At 40.3% G+C, this 20,621-nt stretch overlaps 2 protein-coding genes across 5 annotated transcripts; one reads left to right on the forward strand and one right to left on the reverse strand.

The window, feature by feature from the left end:
- Window positions 1–105: 105 nt before the first annotated feature.
- On the reverse strand, window positions 106–11,795 carry LOC311022238 (MOB-like protein phocein). 4 transcript variants are annotated; one of them, XM_084023351.1, is made up of 9 exons: window positions 11,638–11,795; window positions 9,201–9,356; window positions 5,699–5,761; window positions 4,610–4,710; window positions 3,850–3,892; window positions 3,326–3,412; window positions 3,057–3,136; window positions 1,674–1,785; window positions 106–1,345 (listed from the first exon to the last, which is right to left on the reverse strand). In XM_084023351.1, exons 1-9 carry the CDS (start codon window positions 11,638–11,640, stop codon window positions 1,211–1,213), a joined length of 780 nt encoding a protein of 259 aa, XP_083879477.1. In that variant the 5' UTR covers window positions 11,641–11,795; the 3' UTR covers window positions 106–1,210. The 4 variants fall into 4 exon arrangements, with proteins under 4 accessions (XP_083879477.1, XP_083879475.1, XP_083879474.1 ...); XM_084023349.1 differs by lacking the exons at window positions 9,201–9,356; window positions 11,638–11,795 and adding an exon at window positions 6,456–6,576 and having other exon boundaries at window positions 106–1,021; window positions 1,175–1,345; XM_084023348.1 differs by lacking the exons at window positions 9,201–9,356; window positions 11,638–11,795 and adding an exon at window positions 6,456–6,576.
- A 638-nt stretch (window positions 11,796–12,433) lies between these two features.
- On the forward strand, window positions 12,434–20,261 carry hspd1 (heat shock 60 protein 1). The gene is made up of 11 exons (XM_084022476.1): window positions 12,434–12,561; window positions 14,371–14,546; window positions 14,650–14,985; window positions 15,257–15,352; window positions 15,481–15,574; window positions 15,675–15,843; window positions 16,635–16,734; window positions 17,197–17,442; window positions 17,528–17,702; window positions 18,355–18,533; window positions 19,036–20,261. Exons 2-11 carry the CDS (start codon window positions 14,373–14,375, stop codon window positions 19,201–19,203), a joined length of 1,737 nt encoding a protein of 578 aa, XP_083878602.1. The 5' UTR covers window positions 12,434–12,561; window positions 14,371–14,372; the 3' UTR covers window positions 19,204–20,261.
- Window positions 20,262–20,621: the final 360 nt, after the last annotated feature.

The following is a 20,621-nucleotide window of genomic DNA, read 5'->3' on the forward strand; positions in this document are numbered from 1 at the left end:
TCATGTCGCATTTATGGTGTTTTGACTCATTCCAGTCCTAATGAATCCTGCTCGAATGCGTTTCACACAAGAAACGCTGAATAAAAAAATGTCCACACAACTGCCTGAATAATAGGTCTTTTTTATTAACAGACATCATGAAAATGTCAACAGTAACAAAATTTTTAGTCAATTTAAAAAAAAAAAGAAGTGGGTTTGGATTGACAAGACTCCTCCCACAAAATAACTTAATGAGGGGGGAGGGTAAGAGGGAGGTTGTGCTCCAATACGTAAATGTAGCCGACATGTCTTCCTTTCCTTGTGTTTACTCATCAAAAGTAAAAACTGGCTTAGAGCAGCTCAGTCCCATAAAGTCATGGTTTCTAAAAAGGAACGGTGAATATCAGGCCCATTTTACACAGTATTAAAATGGGGGCAAACCACAAAGCAGGATCAGATTTAGCCAACAAGCCTTCCTAAATACTCTGAAACATTTCAGAGGCCAAAGAGAACGAACATCTGACTGCTAGTACACTTACAAAGCTAGAGATTACGTTTGTCTTTGTTCACTATCACACAAGCCACACACCTACATTTGTGTTTTAATAGATTTTTTAAGTCAGCAGGCTAATTTAGTGATCCATTTCATGGAACAACCCCCCTGAAACAGGCTGGTATGCAACACAAGCGAATAGAGAGAACAGAAGCAGACACAAAATAAGTGAAGCACCATCAGAAAACATGATAGTGAATTAAGAGAGAGGGAGGGAGGGGGTGGGGGTATATACAGAGGGAGAGGGAGGCTGTCAGTGTGTGCCTTTGTCAACAATACGGGTCACCATGATTACGTTTTGCAAATCCAGCTGCTTAAAGAAGAGTAAAAAGGAAGGGGTTTCCCCCACAGGAGCAGTGTGAGAGCAGGGGCTGTAGCCAGAGACGCAGTGTGAATCTGAATAAACAGAGTGTAAATAGGATAGAAAATGTCATCTTGTCCTGCAGGCATGGCTGAACTCTGGTCCCACAATTATTTACCCCTTACTTCCTTTGAGATAGACACAGGTGACAAGGGTGGAAGGACATAGACAGTGTTACTAGACAGGAGCCTCTATACACTGTAGTGTGTGTGTGTGTGTGTCTGTGTGTGTGTGTGTGTGTGTGTGTCTCCTCGGTCATGTGTGAAGTTGTGTTGTTTTACATGTGTCTCCCTTTATGGCAGCAGCAGCTTGTATCTTTAGGCCTCGCTCTCCCCAGCTGATGAGGTGTTCTGCACTTCCTCCTCCAGAATGGGCACGATCAGGTTGTCCTTGGACATCAGGTTGTATTTCATTACGAAGCGCGTGAACCGGTGACACAGGAACGTTTCGTTCTGTACACAGAAAAGCATGTCGCAACAAATTAAACCCTGCGTCCTGACTCTAAGGAAGGTTAAAAACAGAGTTGCATCAAAGTTACATAAAGGCCTAATTCAGAAAGTCGTCCCTGACATTGGCTGGTTACTGTTTTGGGGGCCATTATTTACTAGCATGAAAATCATAGTACTTATTATAGACTCATGTAGTCCTTGTTACGGTTTTAACAAGATAACGCATCCTTTTTATAAATAATTTAAGAGAGTAATTGTATCTAAAACAAGACGGCAAAATAAAAGCATTTTAGGTGGAATTGGTAGATAAGATATATACATTATAACCTACCTCATACTTGTCAAATATCTGGCGGTGATGGAAGTAGGCATGAGAGAATATCCTATAGATGCGACGACAGACAGAGCCCAGTTTGGCCACTGATGACTCCTTGATGCTCACCCTACAAAGACAAATCAGACAATGGCAGCTGTGTGAAATGATATGTACTGAATGTAAGATAATGTGTTGTGTCTCCTAATAGCAAAGACCCACTGCAACCATGGTGGCAATAGGTGTCAGTGTGATTCAAACAAAGTGCCTGTTGGACTGCCTTAAATAAAAATCACTGAATAGACACTAAATCAGAATTAGGGAAACTTTCTGAAACTTACAATCTGACAAGCACATGCCCTTCTCCCAGTGATTCACACTTAGCTCCAAATCCTTGCAGGGTCAGCAAATCCTCACTCAGTACAGTGTGAGCTGCAATCCTCAGTCCAAAACTCAAAAATGTATGGCAAAACAATAAGAGTAGTGATTTCCACAATTCAAAATATATTTTGATCTCATATCCTGCTTGAATCCATATTTGTTGGCGTTTTAACCTTTCAAAACAGCATTTTCACTTTGGTCACAAAGTGTTCTCCCACCAAAGGGAGGCTTGCAGCTGTATTAACAAACATTGGAAGATTTCTTCAAAAAACATCAAAAGATGCTTTGAATGTAAAAAAAAAAAGAAAAAAAAAGACATTTGGTACAGTCTTAATGGCTTGGTCGGGTCCACTTTGCTTGACAAAAAGTGTTTTAGATTAAAATACCCCCAGGGCAATGTCTTACTATAATTAAAAAACGAAAATGATGGAATTTCTACAACCCTGTCCTCCAAAATGACAGACGAGTAAGTCTAATGCAACCACTGCTTATCGATCCAGTACGTTAATGATACTACTGGTTCTTTTGTGATTTTTTCACCCCAAAGAGATCAAATGAAACGAATGAAGAACAGAAGTAACATTGCTTTATTTACCTCATTCTTGAATAGCAATGGCAACAGAAATCATTTGAACAAATTGCAATTATAACCCATTTATACCGAATGCTGCGCAGCGCAACATTGCCCCTCCCGCCGGTCCAAATCCAAAATCCTATTGGATTAAGTGTCATGAAAATGAGACGAATCAACAATGCTGCGCTACGCAGCAGCCGGCAGGAGACTCAGTGCTGCGCTACTCAGCAACCGGCAGGAGGGGCAATATTGCGCTTTCAGTTTTCAGTACCGAGTACCCATCCCCTTCTATGACTGCCAGCTTCACACCCTTCCTGAAAGGGGTGACTCATAGAATCAACACACGAATTGCAGCTCCCTTTGGCTTTAAAGGCCTTGCGAATATTTTTTGCCAAGTGGCCAAAAAAAAACAATCGGTTACTGCAGGTTTAAGGAAGATGACTGACCTGCTGGGAAAGTATTTGTTGCTATTGAGAAGACAGGCAGCTCCGTCCAGCGTGTGCCTTGTATAATCAATGGCAGGGCACTGTGGATGCAGCAGGACAAAACACACATAACTGTCATTAAGAGCCACGTTTCTGTTTCACCTCACACAGAGGCAGAAATACATAAATCATGTTTAGAGCTCCATGCATACAGAGGTGATGGTAACGTAATGCTTTAAACTGTTGATGACACCAAAGTGAGTTGTGGATAAACTGCAGTCGTGACTCACCTCTTTTGGTGTCTTGTGGGCAGCACATAAAAAGATCCACTGCTCTGTGGCTGTCATCTGGGTGCAGGTGTCTGGATGGCACTCACTCTGAATGAGGAAAGACAAGCAGTTAAAATGAACTTCCCTTTAAATCACTCCTTCAAAAGGAAGGCCCTACTTGTTCTCTCATCAATGTATGATACTGAGCATGATTCAGATGATTTGACTACAGCAATTTGATTCAATCTGCAATGATGAAATTTGCATTTGATAACACTGATATGAGCTGCAATGATTTTGTACAGAACTGACTGCTATATTTTAAATTAGGATATTAAATTATTTCACTCATCCAACAGAAGACTCCTAAAGTATGTTATGCTCATGTAGGTGATCCCTTCTTCAACCACTCATCCCTGTTTGTGCAATGCCAAAACCTGTGTTTATATCACTGAAAAGACGGTATTGCGAGTCCATGAACGGGATACCGGTGATGAAACCGGTATTCCGCCCAACCCTAATATCTGTTGAGTTAGATCACGTACCTGCAGTTTTACAGCTAGTCCATTGAGCTCCAGACAGAACTGCCTACAAAAAGGGACAGAGCAAGAGCACAATTAGAAGAATTAAAAATGGGATTTCTGCTACAGCAATCTTAAATGAGATTTAAACAAAATTATTAGGCAGGGGTTACAATTTAGTTGGGGGACTGAAAGTATCTATATTGCACCCCCACACTCATAACCATCCATGCATCCCTTCCATAAACGTAAATGTTTCCTCATATGTGGACAATGTGTTTGATATCCACAACCCCTGGACACGACGGTTGAAGTTCACAAACCAATTTATATTCTTATTTGGGGTACCTTCAACTGAGTATATCACTACATTAAAGTTAGTTGAATAAAATGGATCTAGGGCGTTGTGATGAGTTTCACTTTAAATGAACCACCTAATAAAATACAATAGAATCTGTAGTTTCCCTTCATTGACTATCTGGAGAATGTATCCTTTGTTATTATTTTGAGTGCTCGTAATAGATATTTTTATTTATATTGTTGTTTTTTATTTTTTCTTATGGAGAATGTAATATTTATTTTTGTCTTTTTAGACTCCAATTCCCACATATTTATAAGGGATCCATTGCAACATCACATGCTTACATATTAGAATGTATGATATGTTATTCTCAACTTGGGGAGTCTACAATTGTCTAATTGTATTTTTCCTTCCTTCCTTCCTTCCAATGAACAAATAAAGTATTTAATATGTAAAAGAAACGCAAAATACTGTTCAACATACCTGAGGTGTTCATACTTCCACACCCCCTCATCCTGACCTTCCGGAGGCTCCAGGATTTTGTCAATATTAGAGCAATCCGATCTAATGTTCTGCTGAATGTACTGAAACAGAGCAATCAAACACACATTATTAGAGACCCACGGCAACATGATCACATTTATATAGCCACAATAACCAGGTTATCCACAATGCCTATTTTAACTGTGATTATTCTGTTCAGGAAATACAATTAAGATCAAGTTCCAACATTAACCCATGAAGGTTACACAACTGAATGTGATTTTGTAATCTTTAAAAGGCCCATCATAAATAAAGGATAGGTTCATATTTTTTCATTGAAAGACTTGGAGAGGCAAAAATGTTTACAGTGATCACTAGAAGAGATCCTAACATAAATCCAAATTTAAAGATGGTGGACAAAAACCAGTCCTGGAAATATAGTTTAGCTGAAGCTACTACAACCCTACCATCTTCCCATAAGCTCACAGACCTGGGGCTCCCAAACCTAAGATGCAAAGTTGGATACTTCTGAAATCGTTGGGCATCTTCCTGGGTTAGTGTGAAATTTACACTTTGTGTTTCTCTGAACACAGTAGAGCAATACTCAACAAAAAACCCTGTAATCTCCATCTGCTGCTGCCACATTTAGACCGCTGCATTCTTCCACTGACTGAGGACTGCGGGCACGTCCCACATACACTGGAATAGTGTTAAGGGGTCAATTCATGGCAAGTAAACACAAGATGAATAATTCTAACAGATTCTTCCTGTTCTCCTAGTGTACATGTGGGCATGTGAATATTGTGTGCCACGCCTGAAAAACTGCCCTTCAATTTTCTCAACTTATTTGGCTGTTATTGCTGAATGAAAGAAACAATCAATGCCTCTACCAGCATTACTATAGATTGTTTATACTTCGATAATATCAACCAACCACTGATCAAACTACTGTAAAATTACCTCTTAGTTCCATTCAAATGATGAGATTGTACCACCATGTATTTCTGACAGTTTGAATAGACCAGCTGGTTGGGACACACACACACACACACACACACACACACACACACACACACTATGTCAACACACCTGTTGAACAGCTAGGGTGCTGTCCATCTCCTCAAATGATTCATCCGGCCAGTTGTAGAAATCCTACACATGGAGAATCATTTTAGTCTAAACTTTAAGTGGACAAATGCGACATTGTAGCATAACAATGCTATGCAGGGTTACTACATAGTTGTAATCTGACGTTAACTAACATACATAATATCACAGTACCACGTATGATAAACGATATATATGGCGTCAAAGAAGCTAACGCTATCTGACTGTAGTTTGGTTACAGGGAAAGTTCTGGTGTGAGCATATCTTGTAAAATTTGGCAGGTATTCGATTTTCTACATCTTTACACAGCTAGACAGCTAATCTGATGCTAGCTAGTTAGAGAGCGTCAGCTGGGGTGCGACTGCTTCCTGCAAAGCAAACAGCTAGGAAGCATTTTACGCTAGGTGCTAAGGTGGCCATAGTTTGGGATCTTGTGTGAACTTAATTTACCAGATTGACTGTGTCGTTATTTAATCAACAATGGCCATCCCAAGGAGCTCCGAAATGTAGAGCTAAGCCCAATTAAGTTAACGCTACTCCAGGAGCTAGACGGGAGCAAAAGCTAACGCTAGCTAGCTTTGCCATTTACAGATCCGGCCCTTCCTATACGTTGCCCGTGTGGTAAGTTTTCGACAATAGGCGTGTGGAAAAACAAAACGACCCAAATGTCACAGCATTGCAGAGCCGCGGTGGGCTGTTCCCGGTGATGTGGAAGTGTTCCTGCGGGGTGAAAACGCACCTTTGCCTTGGTTCCAGGCCGATTCCTCCTGAGAACTGCAGTACCCTCCGCCATGACCATCTCGACAGAATACCCGGATGTTCGTCAGCCGCTGCGTTGTAGCGGCGGAGCAGGATATGAACCTGAACACGAAGCTGCACATTTAATTTTAGTTTATGAGTGGTTCTGTTTTACAAAACACACATTTACTTACAGTTTTACTTATTCAAGACTTTCAATGAAATGAGGCACATCTTAACATGTGGAAAATTGTTAATTCAATGCACTTTACTCAACCTAATTCTATTTACCAGACTATCACACTTTAGTGTCTTTTTTAATGTATTTATTCTCACTTATTTGATTCCCCTGTATACAGAATATTGGATAGCTATATCTAGAGAATGACAACACATTCTACCTTACATGAAGGTTCTGCTTTATTATCTGTCATTATAATTATCAAAGCTCTCAGAGGGACAATGTAGAAGCTCACCTGCCAAACAAATAAGTTTAACAGAATGTATTTGCCCTGGGGGATTCCTAACGGGTTAATCCAACATGACTGTATATTAATATACAGGTAAAATAAATAAAACAATCTTGCTCACTGCAGCTGCAACTCAGAGACTTAGATTAACCCACTTTAAGTGCGTCCCATGCAGCAAAAACATGCTGTTCTTTGTATGCATGTTATTTTAGCGTTCTCTAAAAATGTTGTGGGCCTATTTGAACATTTGTAAACTAAGGAGTCTTTAACTGTGTATAACAGGAAGCTTATGAATCCAATGAGCCCAATGAGCATTCATGTGTGATAAATGAGTCCCCATAGTAGCCATGTCACATAGTGAGAACATGTTTTGAAATGTGACCTCACTGTGTAAAATGACCTGTTGTGACCTCTAGGATAATCACAGCCTCATGACATTTTACAACCAAAATTAGAGACGTAGGGCATTCAGAGGATGTATGGCTTAGAAGCCTCTAGAACAGAAGTTATCCTCATTCAAGCTAAAAAAAACAAACAGTTCTTGCAGTAATCTCCAAAGATTTTGATACCAACCACAGCATGGCTTTTTCTACTGTGTTCCTTAAGGCTTCGGTGCTTTAATGTAGTATATTGGAGGGAGTTTTGACTCCAATGGTTAAAAATAAGGCAGAATCTGCTAAACAAATTGTATGAACCCAAAAAATGCTGTAACAATTTATGAGACATACAGGGAATGTCTATCATATACTTTTTCATCATAATGTTCTAAGCCAGTATACACTCTTAAGGTTCAACATTTGAATAGGAGCCTTAATAAGACATGTTCATTACATTTTGTTACCTAGAAAAACTTGACATTCAGTCCTGAGCTGCATCTCAAATGAATCCTCAGCTTTCAGGTACATCACACCACTTATATGTGACATATACTGCTGACCTGCCATCTAAAGACTAGGAGATGAAAGACTGCTTAGACATGAGGCATCAATCCAAATCCAAATATAATACATGTATTACAGTATGAAACACTTTCATTGTTAGATTAAATAATTCACAATGTATGTCCATATATATTTTTTTATCTTTAATATGTTAAAGTATGTTAAGAAGCACAAAATAGTCAAGATGTACTTTTCCTTATACCTCAATTTTATGAGTTGTATGGCTATACTTTCCGTCATGTACATATGCTACACAGACATTTGCAACATAATTCTATATTATATTCACATTACAGCTCCACAACACTTTGTACAATTTCTTAATAATATACTGTATGTTAGTCTGGTCTGTGTTAACATTGACTTGCTATTAATGATACTACTGCCACTTTATCTTGTAATTATTGTCTCCATATGCTCCTATATTTTTATTTTAGTTATATGTATACATCACTTTCTCCATGTATTTCAACTCGACAAAACTTACATATTTAAATACAGTTTGAATTACTTTGTAATGCAATCTAATGGGCAATGCTGCATTTACATGCTTCTTAGCAAAATCAGCCACAATTGTGCACTATATCTTATAGTATAAATTTAGCTTGGGTTTATGTGAGCCTTAGCTTAACTTCATGCTTAAATTAGAAAGATTAAATGAGATCAAGTGGGTTTATCTTGCACTAAATGCCCAGATTTCATTTGTTCTCGTCATTAGTGTTTCTGTTTGAGGGAAATATTGTACGTCTTAACAGTAAACAAGTATATGTGAGCAATTAACAAAAAGACAACAATCAGCAGTTCACCTTTATTATTGTAACAAAATGTGATTAGAATTATTTACAATTGCAATAACACAGAACAAAATAAAGAAAAAAAAACAGACATGAAAGAGGCAACTTAATTTCTTCTCTTCAGGGGTGATGACATGATCTACAGCAACAAAAAAAAGATGAAGACTCATTCAACGTATTTGCCAAGGATATCGCCATCACGGAACAGGAAATACTCCTAGAGGAGAGAATAAGAAAACAAGAAATTAAACAAGGAATGCCCAAGAGGAAACAAATGTTAACGGATTTCAGTTGAAACTGTACTGCACCTTGTCATCCAGGCTGACTTTAGTTCCACCATATTCTGGTAGAAGTACCTTCTCCCCAACCTTCACACTGACTGGCAGCAAGTTCCCCTTCTAGAAAAAACAAAAAACATCACACAACATGTTACACAAGCCACCTCAGAGCCAAATAATTAAAACGCCCCATAGTCATCATAGCAGATATGCCAATATAATGTTTTTTTCCCCAGTACCAGCCTCAGTATAGGTTCTCTCACCTGATTGACAGAGCCAGGTCCTACTGCCAGCACTGTGGCCTGCAGCACTTTGGCTTGAGACTTCTCCGGCAGCATGATGCCCCCCTTCGATACGGTCTCTGCAGTTAAGCGCTCCACCAGCACGCGGTCAAACAAGGGGAGGAACTTTCTGAAGGCCTAAAAGGGAGGAAATTATTAGGAAATAATGTCAACTTCTATCAAATAACCTTTTACATCTGTTACACCACCATCTAAAGCCATTATTTACTGCAGTGTTTCTCAATCCTGGTCCTGGGGACCCACTGCCCTGCATGTTTTAGATGTTTCCCTGCTCCAACACACTTGATTCAAATGAATGGGTCGTTATCAGGCTTCTGCAGAGCTTGATGATGAGCTGATCATCTGAATCAGGTGTGTTGAATCAGGGAAACATCTAACACATGCAGGGCAGTGGGTCCCCAGGACCAGGATTGCTGTAAGCACCCAATAATACCACAAGGGGCGATCTTCTCTTTAGTCAACAGTCAGATTATTAAAAACCCAAAGACAGTCGACCCAATTTACTTTATAATTAGGTTTACAACAAGCATGATCTGATGATTTGATGCAGCATAGTAGCAAAGCATATGGTACGACAAATGTATTTAAATGACAGTAAATAAATGGACAAGCTCTGGGTTTAGATAAAGTGTTTTTAAATACAAAAATCTTACAGTTAAAATACAGGAATGATTAATGAGCAGTGTAAACCGGTCTGTCGGGAAAGGGGGAGGAATGTAAGAGGACTAGGAGGAGGGGGGATTAATTAAAGACAGGATCTAAACAATAAATGAGCAGCTCCTCCACAGAGGCGGCCTTTGTGAAGTCAATTATTGCAAACCTCAAGGGTAATGAAAGTCTGCATTTCTTCATCATGTCAAATATTTCAGGCAACGTTACAAGCAGCAGCTGACTGAGGGAGGATCCGGTTTAAAACGGCAGTTGCCAACATGTCTGATAGCAGCAGATGTACAAGTGACCTTGGGGGCGAAGGTTGTTTGGGAAGAGGGTGGTGGGAGTTGGGCTGCGGGGCAAGGACAGTTTGTTGACTAATCAGTAACCAGCCAAACGAGGTGGCTTAGTCATCGTGACAGTTTAACCAGAGGCAAGGCAGGACAAGGACTACTGATGAAATACCTTAATGATAACATAGAGGCATCTTGAGGTTTTAGGAAAACCAGTTGAAAACAAACACGAAGTTGATGCTAAAAGCCTTGACTGATAATGAAACGTCCTCCAGGTTTTTTAGCATGACAAGATAACATTCAAGGCCAGTTTTTCCAGTTTACTGGAAGGTTGTCTCTGCAGTGTTAGGAGGTGGTGAGGATACAAGTTGCATAAGATGATTATGATTAGCCTCACATTTTATATTTTCAACCGCATCACTGTTCAGAGTAATGAAAATTAGATATTTTTGCAACATTCAGAGTCATAGCACAAATAAGTCTACTATAAAAGACTATTTCTGCTGCTATGTTTAGTACCTAACCTGTCCCATTGAGTATTGATATTTAGATCACTGTCTATAATGCATATATAGGACCTAGTGTTCATATCATAACGTTTATTCTGTACATAATATCTATTGTTAGCATTTATTGTAGACTTGCACCGTCTACTGTATCTGCTGCACTATTTATGTCCATACTGTATACCTTAGTGTATTCATAGACCCTTACTGTGTATTTCAAGTTCTACTTCTACTTACGTTTTACTCATAGTATTCTGAAAATCACGTTGCACTTCCGGTTAGATGCTACGCAGTTGAATGCATGGTCGTAAGGTCAGAGTCTACGTAACGTAAACCGGAAATTGTTTAAACGAGCAGGCATTTCATATTTTTCACCTTCCAAGGGCATGCAGAGTGCAGTATGCCAGAAATGTGACCAACTGGAGATGATAAGACAGTTTTAAGAGATAATAGCACCACATTGGTGTTAATGGTGGTCTGTCTGTGCAATCACTGACACTCCATTCATTCACATGTCAGTGATGAATGAATGTCACGATCAGCTATGACGAGATTAGTTTGACTGAACATGATCCCAGATGTTCCGTTTGATGATACAAAAAACAAACTCATACCAAGTGAGCAGAAATATATGTTGGACGACAGTACGTGTGTAGCTGCTCCTGCACACGTTTAACGTCAAAGCTAGTCTGTCTCATGGTCTTTCTTACGTTCAGATACGTCACGATGAAGATGAAAAAGGCTGTGTTTAGCAAATCCCCTCTCACTCGGCTTCTTAACGGCGTGACCTTGCGGATCGATGTTAAAAGGTAGCTAACGCAACATTAGCTAACTGCTAACGATAATTTAGCAGCCACATTCAGCCTGTTCTGTCCTGTCTGTATTTTACCACTTGTCTGTCTTCACTTTTAGTTATGAATATCGACCGTTTTGGACAAAGTATCTTACCATTTCTGAATGCGTGAGAAGTCTGAGAGTCAACGTGAAGCGGCTGCACCCCGGTTTCTTGATCTGACTGACGCACCGAAGGGGAATCTCTCTCCACGTGAAATATTCGGCGCATGCGCACTACCTGACCTTAATTTGGCTGTGGATTATTTTGCTTCACAGAAGATTCTAGAACACCTAACGCAATGAGCAAAACACGTTTACATTCATACGGGTTATTTCATGCGTATTAAACTATTAATATTATAGTATTTGCAGCGTTTCCCCCCCTATTCGTATATTTCAAGACGTTGCAATATTGCACAAGTCAACTTTGACCTTGCATTTTTTCCTCCAATGGCACACAAGAAAATTCTAGAAACGGCAGCCCCGGAACGAGCATTAACATAATATTCGGAATTATACAATCTGGTACTTTAGTCGAGGATTTACATTAACATTACATTTAGTTACATTTAACTTTATATATTTCATCTACTACATCTCAGAGGCTGTGCTTTTGCTGGGTTTTTTTTTTCAAAGAGCTGCGACATCACTGAAACTAATGGAGAAGAAGAATCTTTGAAAAGCTTAATTTAGCAGAGCAGAGAATCCCAGGAATCTTCTCAATTGTTCTTGCTTGATAGTAATGTGATGTTTACATGTCTGGAAAATAAGTGTTTAAAATAGAACCATGTCATATATGTTTGTAAGGAACTTTCTTACAAATTTCAATAAAGCTTGGAATTTTTTTTAAAAGCATGTCGTTGTCGTTATTCATGGTGCGGGGCGCGCCGGTACATCACCCGGATGTGATAGGCCATGTGCAGTCCAGTCTGAGGAGCTCATTTGCACCATACGGCTTGTCCTCTTACCTCCACCGGCTGTATCATTCCGTCTGGCAGACGTTCACCTTGCAGCAGCTATCAACTCTTTACCTCATAAGTAAGTCCTGGCATTTTTATAAAGTCTGTATAAAGCTTATGTGGCTTATACCGCTAGCTATGTACTTTATACAAAGGCTAGCTTTTCATCGTAGATTTTGCAATAGCTATGAGGTAACCGCAGCTTTAACTACTCATAGCTGACATTTTTTTATTCGTAACTGCACGGACGTTTGCTAAATATTACGACATCCTTTCGCTAACTGTCCCTGTAGCCTATAAAAAAGTAATCTTCGCCGGTTATTTAATTTAAAGGATCAGGAATGCCTCGTGTCTGACATGATGAATCCTTTCCTTATTGGAGTGCTACTCCCCCATAACGGTGTGCACAACTTGACTGGCAATGCGGGGAGTGTCTTAATATACGAATTTGTCGTCCGTTTATACAAATGTTGAGCAATAAATATGGTCGCTGATCGTATGAAGGGCACTTATTATTAAGACTGGCCATGGACCGTTGTGAGGCAGTCTCCACATGCTTTTTATTACAATTTGACCTTGTGACGCACGACCTGAAGAGCACACGTGGGGGTAACCAGGAACTGGTTAATCCAGTAACGACCAAGGCCATTATAAATACTAACTAGATTCCTGAGTATTGATCTATTGGCCCAGAATGTTTGTCCAGTAGAAAAACGGGTCCTTTTGATAGCTGGACACGATTTTCATAATGAAGCCAGTGTGTACTCAACTACTATACTTATCTAAAATATTTGAGGTAACTGTTCTTTACTTTCCCATTTTATGCAACTTTATATTTCTACTGTACTACATCGCAGGACAAATATTGTACTTCTTTCTCCAATACATTTTGATCAACATCAGCTTTAGTTGATTTACAGATTAACATTTGTCATCCCCTTCCTGTCCAGTAAAAAATCATGTCTCCAGATGTGTTGACTTTTAAATGTGTTTGATAAACTGAAGGATGGAGTATTTATATTTGATGAAAAGGTGACATTTTGAGATGGGTGGTTCTCGTGGGACGATATAAAAATATGAATGTCACCATTATCCTGGGCAAGCTAATTGCGTTATATATTATCCTGATAGTCATTATTTAATTAGCATCAAAACGTACTGGTAGAACTTTACATTTTGTTAAACATTTTGTTGCATTCCAGATAACATGCACATCTGTTTTCAGTGAACATCCATTTTAGTGGAACCCCCCCCCCCCCCCCCAATAATATTAAATAAGATCATAAATCATAACTCTATAATACGGCATAAACAATGATAAATTAATACAAATATTTTTCTATTTTATGCTGAATAATTTTAATGTGGTGTATCTTTTACTTATCTACTGTGAAAGCAAGCTAGACAACCTTTAATAACTACAGCAGTAAATAGCTGCATATACGTTAATGCAAAAGTGGTATTGATCCAGAAACATCATATTATAGTCTATAATACTGAAATAAACACATTCAAATCGTCCCGTTCTGTCATTAGTCCAGCTTCTGTCTTTCCAATATTTCATCTTACCACAAAAGTAACCTTTGCTGTGACAATTGTATTATGATTATAGTTGCACTTTTTTGTAGAAGGTCACTTGGAGAGCTTTGAAAATGTTTGACCATCCCTGAAGTGGAGGTTCATTCATTAATTCACTGGTGGCACATTATACCACTAGCGACCACTAGGGGCTCAGTTAACCTTTGTAAAGCAATCTGTCCTCATGTGACATTTGGTACCACAGTGCAGAAATGCAAAGTAAATTGCATGCATTTAAAACCTGTGGTTCATCACAGTGATCATTAGTCTGACGTGTTGCATAACTCTTTCTTATCTTTTCTTCCAATAGAGATGTTCCGTCTACCAACAGTCATGAAGCAGATGAGGCCTGTGTGCAGGTCGCTGGCTCCTCACCTCACAAGAGCCTACGCCAAGGATGTAAAGTTTGGAGCCGAAGCTCGTGCCCTCATGCTGCAGGGTGTGGACCTGCTGGCTGACGCTGTGGCTGTCACCATGGGCCCAAAGGTAATGTTTGTTTGGGTTATTACTGCCCTTTTCACTCATTTGTGTGACCCTGACCCTGATGGTAGAGACCCCTTTATCTCACCGCTTCCTGTCTCTATTACAGGGTCGCAATGTCATCATCGAGCAGAGCTGGGGCAGCCCCAAGGTCACCAAGGACGGCGTGACGGTAGCCAAGAGCATCGACCTGAAGGACAAGTACAAGAACATCGGTGCCAAGCTGGTGCAGGATGTGGCCAACAACACCAACGAGGAGGCCGGTGACGGCACCACCACTGCCACAGTGCTGGCTCGCGCAATCGCCAAGGAGGGCTTCGATACCATCAGCAAAGGCGCCAACCCCGTGGAGATCCGCCGCGGAGTCATGATGGCCGTTGAAACCATCATCAATGAGCTGAAAAACCTCTCCAAACCAGTCACGACCCCCGAGGAGATTGCACAGGTAAACATGATTAGTGGTAAATTAGTAGAAATGCTGAATTACTAGTAGTAGTGGAATGTAATGACATACATTTACCCAAGTACAATGTAACATACACATTAATGTAGCAGTAATATTAATCCATAATCGTATTAAAAGCTGACTGGGAACATTAAGGTTTTGAATGCAGGACTTTGCTGGAGTATATTTACAGGGAGGTGTTGCTACTTTTACTTAAATAACCGTCTTTATGTAACGAAACATGTCATGAAATGTCCTTTTTGTTTTTAAGGTTGCTACAATCTCAGCTAACGGAGATGTGGAGATTGGCAGCATCATTTCCAACGCCATGAAGAAAGTTGGCCGCAAGGGAGTCATCACTGTCAAGGTTGGTATCAGAACTTTGCATACAAGTATAAAAATACTAATTAATTTACCAAGCTAATGATTTGTTGTTGGGCATGAAGTGGATAAAACCTGTTGGTAGACCTAATCAATACATGCTCTACATCTCAGGATGGGAAGACTCTGCACGATGAGCTGGAGATCATTGAGGGTATGAAGTTCGACCGCGGTTACATCTCCCCTTACTTCATCAACACCGCTAAAGGTAACTTCGCTCATACGTGCTGGTATAACTTCATCTGTCTGAACACTGCCTATTGCCTATAAAGAAATGCAATGCTAAAATCTATTGTCTCTATTTCCAGGTCAGAAGGTTGAGTTCCAGGATGCCTACCTGCTGCTGAGTGAGAAGAAGATCTCCAGTGTCCAGAGCATCGTGCCAGCCCTGGAGATTGCCAACCAGCACCGTAAACCGCTGGTTATTGTGGCAGAGGATGTGGATGGAGAGGCCCTGAGCACCTTGGTTCTCAACAGGTAACAACTCTTATCACATCTAAAACTAGCATTACAATGCTGAGGACAATTTGTATTTAAAAACAGGGGTGCAGCTCTGAAGTATTTTTAATTGAGTATTCTACAGATATATTCCATCGAGTAATTGGATAATATGCAAGAGAGAATATATAACGGGTCTCTTAAAATGAACAAATAAGAAGCTTCTTATTCTATAAGACAAATCCATCCATCATCTACAGCTTATCCTGTATTCAGGGTCGCGGGGAATACAGCGGGGTCAGGAGCCGATCCCAGCTGACATTGGGTGAAGGCAGGGTTCACCCTGGACAGGACGCCAGTCCATCGCAGGGCCGACATGTAGAGACAGACAACCATTCACACTCACATTCACACCTACGGGCAATTTAGAGTCATCAATCAACCTATCCCCATCCTGCATGTCTTTGGACTGTGGGAGGAAGCCGGAGAACCCGGAGAGAACCCACGCTTACACGGGGAGAACATGCAAACTCCACACAGAAGGGACCTGGGACCCCCTCGCTGTGAGGCGACCGTGACCCACTACACCACCGTGCAGCCCTCTATAAGAAATATAAAATATATTATCTACAAATGGCGCGCAAGCTACAAGCATGCACAAAGGACTTCATGCTCAAATCATTGTTTGTTGATTTGTTCTCCAAAACACCAGATTTTTTAAATATTTTCTTTGTTGTTGAAAGAGTTACTTTACTGTGTAAAAAAAAAATGATAAAATATGAATAATAAAAGTTCCAGAAGTAATAAATATACGACAACTTAATTTACAGGCTGAAGGTCGGGCTTCAGGTGGTGGCTGTTAAAGCTCCAGGATTTGGAGACAACAGGAAGAATCAGCTGAGGGACATGGCCGTCGCCACCGGTGGCACAGTAAGTCCAATTTTAATGCTAAATTACAATTGTGAAATGTAACGGTTTGTACTTTACTCAACTAAAGCTAAATTCACAAGCGACTAAGCATATAAAGTAGTTAAATGTATCTCCATATTTACCAGCTGCTACATTATTGTTTGTACATATAATGCTTAAATAATAATATTCTATTCATGTATTATATCTCCTGAACACCATGAATACTTTTGGTACTTCAGATACAATTTGATGCTTTAATTTAGTACTTTCAGTTAAAATAAGATTTTGAATGCAGGACTTTAACGTGTAACTGAGTATTTCTACACCGTGGTAATGATACTTGAGTAAAAGGATCAGAGTACGTTTCCATCACTGCTACAGTGTATGAACCTCAAGTTAAATGTTGAGGTCATCTCAATGATTTTTGAATGTGATAAAGGACATGCAGATGTATCTTTAATGTATTTTATCTTTCTTCAGGTGTTTGGAGATGACACTATGAGTGTGGCTCTTGAAGACATCCAGGCTCATGACTTTGGTAAGATCGGTGAGGTGCAGATCACCAAAGACGACACCTTGCTGCTGAAGGGAGGCGGCAACCCGGCTGACCTTGAGAGGCGTGCAGCAGAGATTATCGAGCAGCTGGAGAACACCACCAGTGACTACGAGAAGGAGAAACTCAACGAGAGGCTGGCCAAGCTGTCTGACGGAGTGGCTGTACTCAAGGTACGTCTCAAACTAAACAATACCGTCTGCTTTGCAACCGTCATTTTGCTCTATAAAAACAAAGTTGTGATGCTCTCCATCTCAGATCGGAGGAACTAGTGATGTAGAGGTGAATGAGAAGAAGGACCGTGTGACTGATGCTCTGAACGCCACACGGGCAGCTGTGGAGGAGGGTATCGTACCAGGTGGAGGCTGCGCCCTGCTGCGCTGCATCCCGTCCCTTGATGCCCTTGCAACTGCCAACTCTGACCAGAAGATCGGTGAGTAAAGCACACACGGGCTCAAATGCAATAAAACTATTTTATATAATCAAGGAGTTGCTTTCAATCTGGAATGGAAAACTGTTCACGACTAGCGTACAGCTGGTAGCAGTATTTCTTCTACAATCTTGCACACTTCCCACTGCTGACAATTGACTGTTGTATTTGTATTTTTAGGGCAGTGGGGGAAGAAGTACTCATATATTTTACTAATAGAAATAATGGTAATGGCACAGTATAGAAATATTCTGTTCCAAGTAAAAGTCCTGCATTCAAACGATTACTTAAGTAAAAGTACAGACGTAAAGTGTTATGTTAATCTATTCCATCACAATATCACAATAGTACAGTCGTTGAGTTTCATCAGAATGAAAGTTTCATAGCTTTTTCTCTGGAAATGCTATAGATGGGATCCATTAATAATGTGACTGTACACATGATTAACTAATCTTTAAGTACATCTTGTGTAAAGTTACTCCTTATAAGTTTTGTTTCATAGCATATCAATACATTATCCTTCGGTGGTTGTGAAAATGCAAGACCTAGTACATCTAATATCTGGCAAATGTATTTGCATCATCTTATTCCACGTTGATGGTCCCAGTAAAGCTGAATATGCTTTAAGAATCCAAATTCCTTTCCTTCCCAACAGGTGTGGAGATCATCCGACGGGCGCTCCGTATCCCCGCCATGACCATCGCTAAGAACGCAGGTGTAGAGGGTTCGCTAGTGGTGGAGAAGATCCTGCAGTCGCCAGATGACATCGGCTACGACGCCATGCAGGGAGAGTACGTCAACATGGTGGAAAAGGGCATCATCGACCCCACCAAGGTACGGCGCTCATTCATTGTGGATGTTTAGAAGAGACATAAGAGGCCACTGATGTCCGCTCCCACCTCACGCTGATTCTGCATTTGTAGCTTGGTCAGAGATCTGAACTGACTCAACACTGCCACATATTGGTTAAGAGGCTAAGTGTTGTATGTTGGACAGATTTTAAAGCCTTGTTGAAAATGTATGCTTTGATATTTCTGATATTTGGTTAAGTTTAGTTAAGTTTAATTGAAAATGATCATTTCTTCATTGAGGCCTGAATCATGATTTGAAAGTACAGGAAGCCTATTGTTACAACCACATTATTCTGGCTATAGGGTTAGAAAAATCTGGTTAAAACTTTGGAGCAGCTGATTTTACAACAACCGGACTCATCTAATGCAACACTATCAATAATCTGCTATGTGCTTTAAAAATCTACTGTTGGTCGACCTCTATTTCAGATTTTGTTGACTGATAAAAGGAACTAATTCTCTGATCTCTCATCTCTTCCCTACAGGTGGTGAGGACGGCCCTGCTGGACGCTGCAGGAGTCGCCTCCCTGCTCTCCACTGCTGAGGCCGTGGTCACCGAGTTACCCAAGGAGGAGAAGGAGATGCCAGGAGGCATGGGTGGTATGGGTGGCATGGGAGGTATGGGCGGTATGGGAGGTGGCATGGGCTTCTAAGCCAATCCTCCTGACTTGCTGTACAGACTAATATTGGCAGAGTGGTGGGGGTGGCTGAGGAGAAATTCTGCAAGAAAACTCCATCCACCTCCACCAAACTTTGCCCAAACTGACTGGCCGTGCTGAGTATGTTGGAGCTGCAAATGTTCGATGACCCCATCACCCTTCCACCACTTCAGACCATTCTGCCTCCTCTCGTAGGGTTTCTGGAGGAGTCGGCTCCATCCACCTGTACTCTACTCAAACGCCTAACCAGAAAGAATCATGCTTACACAGATCTACATATTTACGTACAGATTTCATAGTGAACGTATTGTTGATGCTCTGTATTACTACAAAGAGAGCATGAGAAAAGATGCCTAGCCAGGATTGTGTCAATGTCCTTTTTGTTTGTATTTTGTTAATTCTTGTTTTTTTTTAAATCTATATATATCTGTAATGTTTTGTTTCCCCCAGCTAATAGTATGCAAGTTAAATCCTGTCATTTGATTTAATAAAACTAATTTTCTTACAGAGTATTTTCTGTGACTTTCTCTGAAGTGACATTAGATGTCATTGTACGTGACCACAGTTGGATTAAGAGTGCCTAAAATACCAGTTTAAATAACACCAGGGGCCTGTTTTAAAACTGTCAAATTTAAAAAAATGTTTACTGAGACGTCTGTGGGAGTCATTTACATGCATGCAGCATTGTGAGGTTTTTACTGAGCATCAGCCCGTACTTTGTTTGTGATCGATTTCACAATAAGAAATGGCTGATTGAATGTGAGGTGCCACTCAAGTTACAGAGCAATTTGGACCATTCAAGGTCTCGGCTACAAAGTCTAAATGTGAAAACGTGTGCTGTTCTTGTGCTGTTAAACACTTTTCCCTCATTCGCTTTAACTACTAGTCAGAAGCCAGAAATGTTTTTTTAATAAAAACACGGGACATGATTCCTCTGCAAATAAAGCAAACAGCAGTGATCATTCAACTTCTGTTTTGTACAATGTAGATGATGATTAATGGTGATTTTCTTTCTTTCTTTCTTTTTTATTTAATAAATTCAATTGTTCAGACGTGTTGGACACTGAAGTTATTTTTAAACCATATTTTAGATGCTTTAGAAAGCCGGGTTTTCAGTGGAGTATTTTCAGCGTTGTACTTTTACTTCAGTAAAGCATCTGAATACTTCTTCCACCACTGCTGATTTACTATTTGCAACATGAAACATAAGGAGTTTCCTTGACTCAACTATAACATATGACTTTGCTTTGGCAATGCAGGTCAAAGGTCAAACATAACATTTGCCATTTGGCAGCGGTGACCTTTCCAAACCTTATGACTGACTGAGATGCAGCCATGCCCCGTACCACTCTATTCTTACCACTCACATGATGACCCTATTTCTGTCTAGCCAACTGGGGCAATAGACCCCC

This window comes from Eutrigla gurnardus (genome assembly GCF_963514095.1).
Source record: "Eutrigla gurnardus genome assembly, chromosome: 12".
Lineage (NCBI taxonomy): Eukaryota > Metazoa > Chordata > Actinopteri > Perciformes > Triglidae > Eutrigla > Eutrigla gurnardus.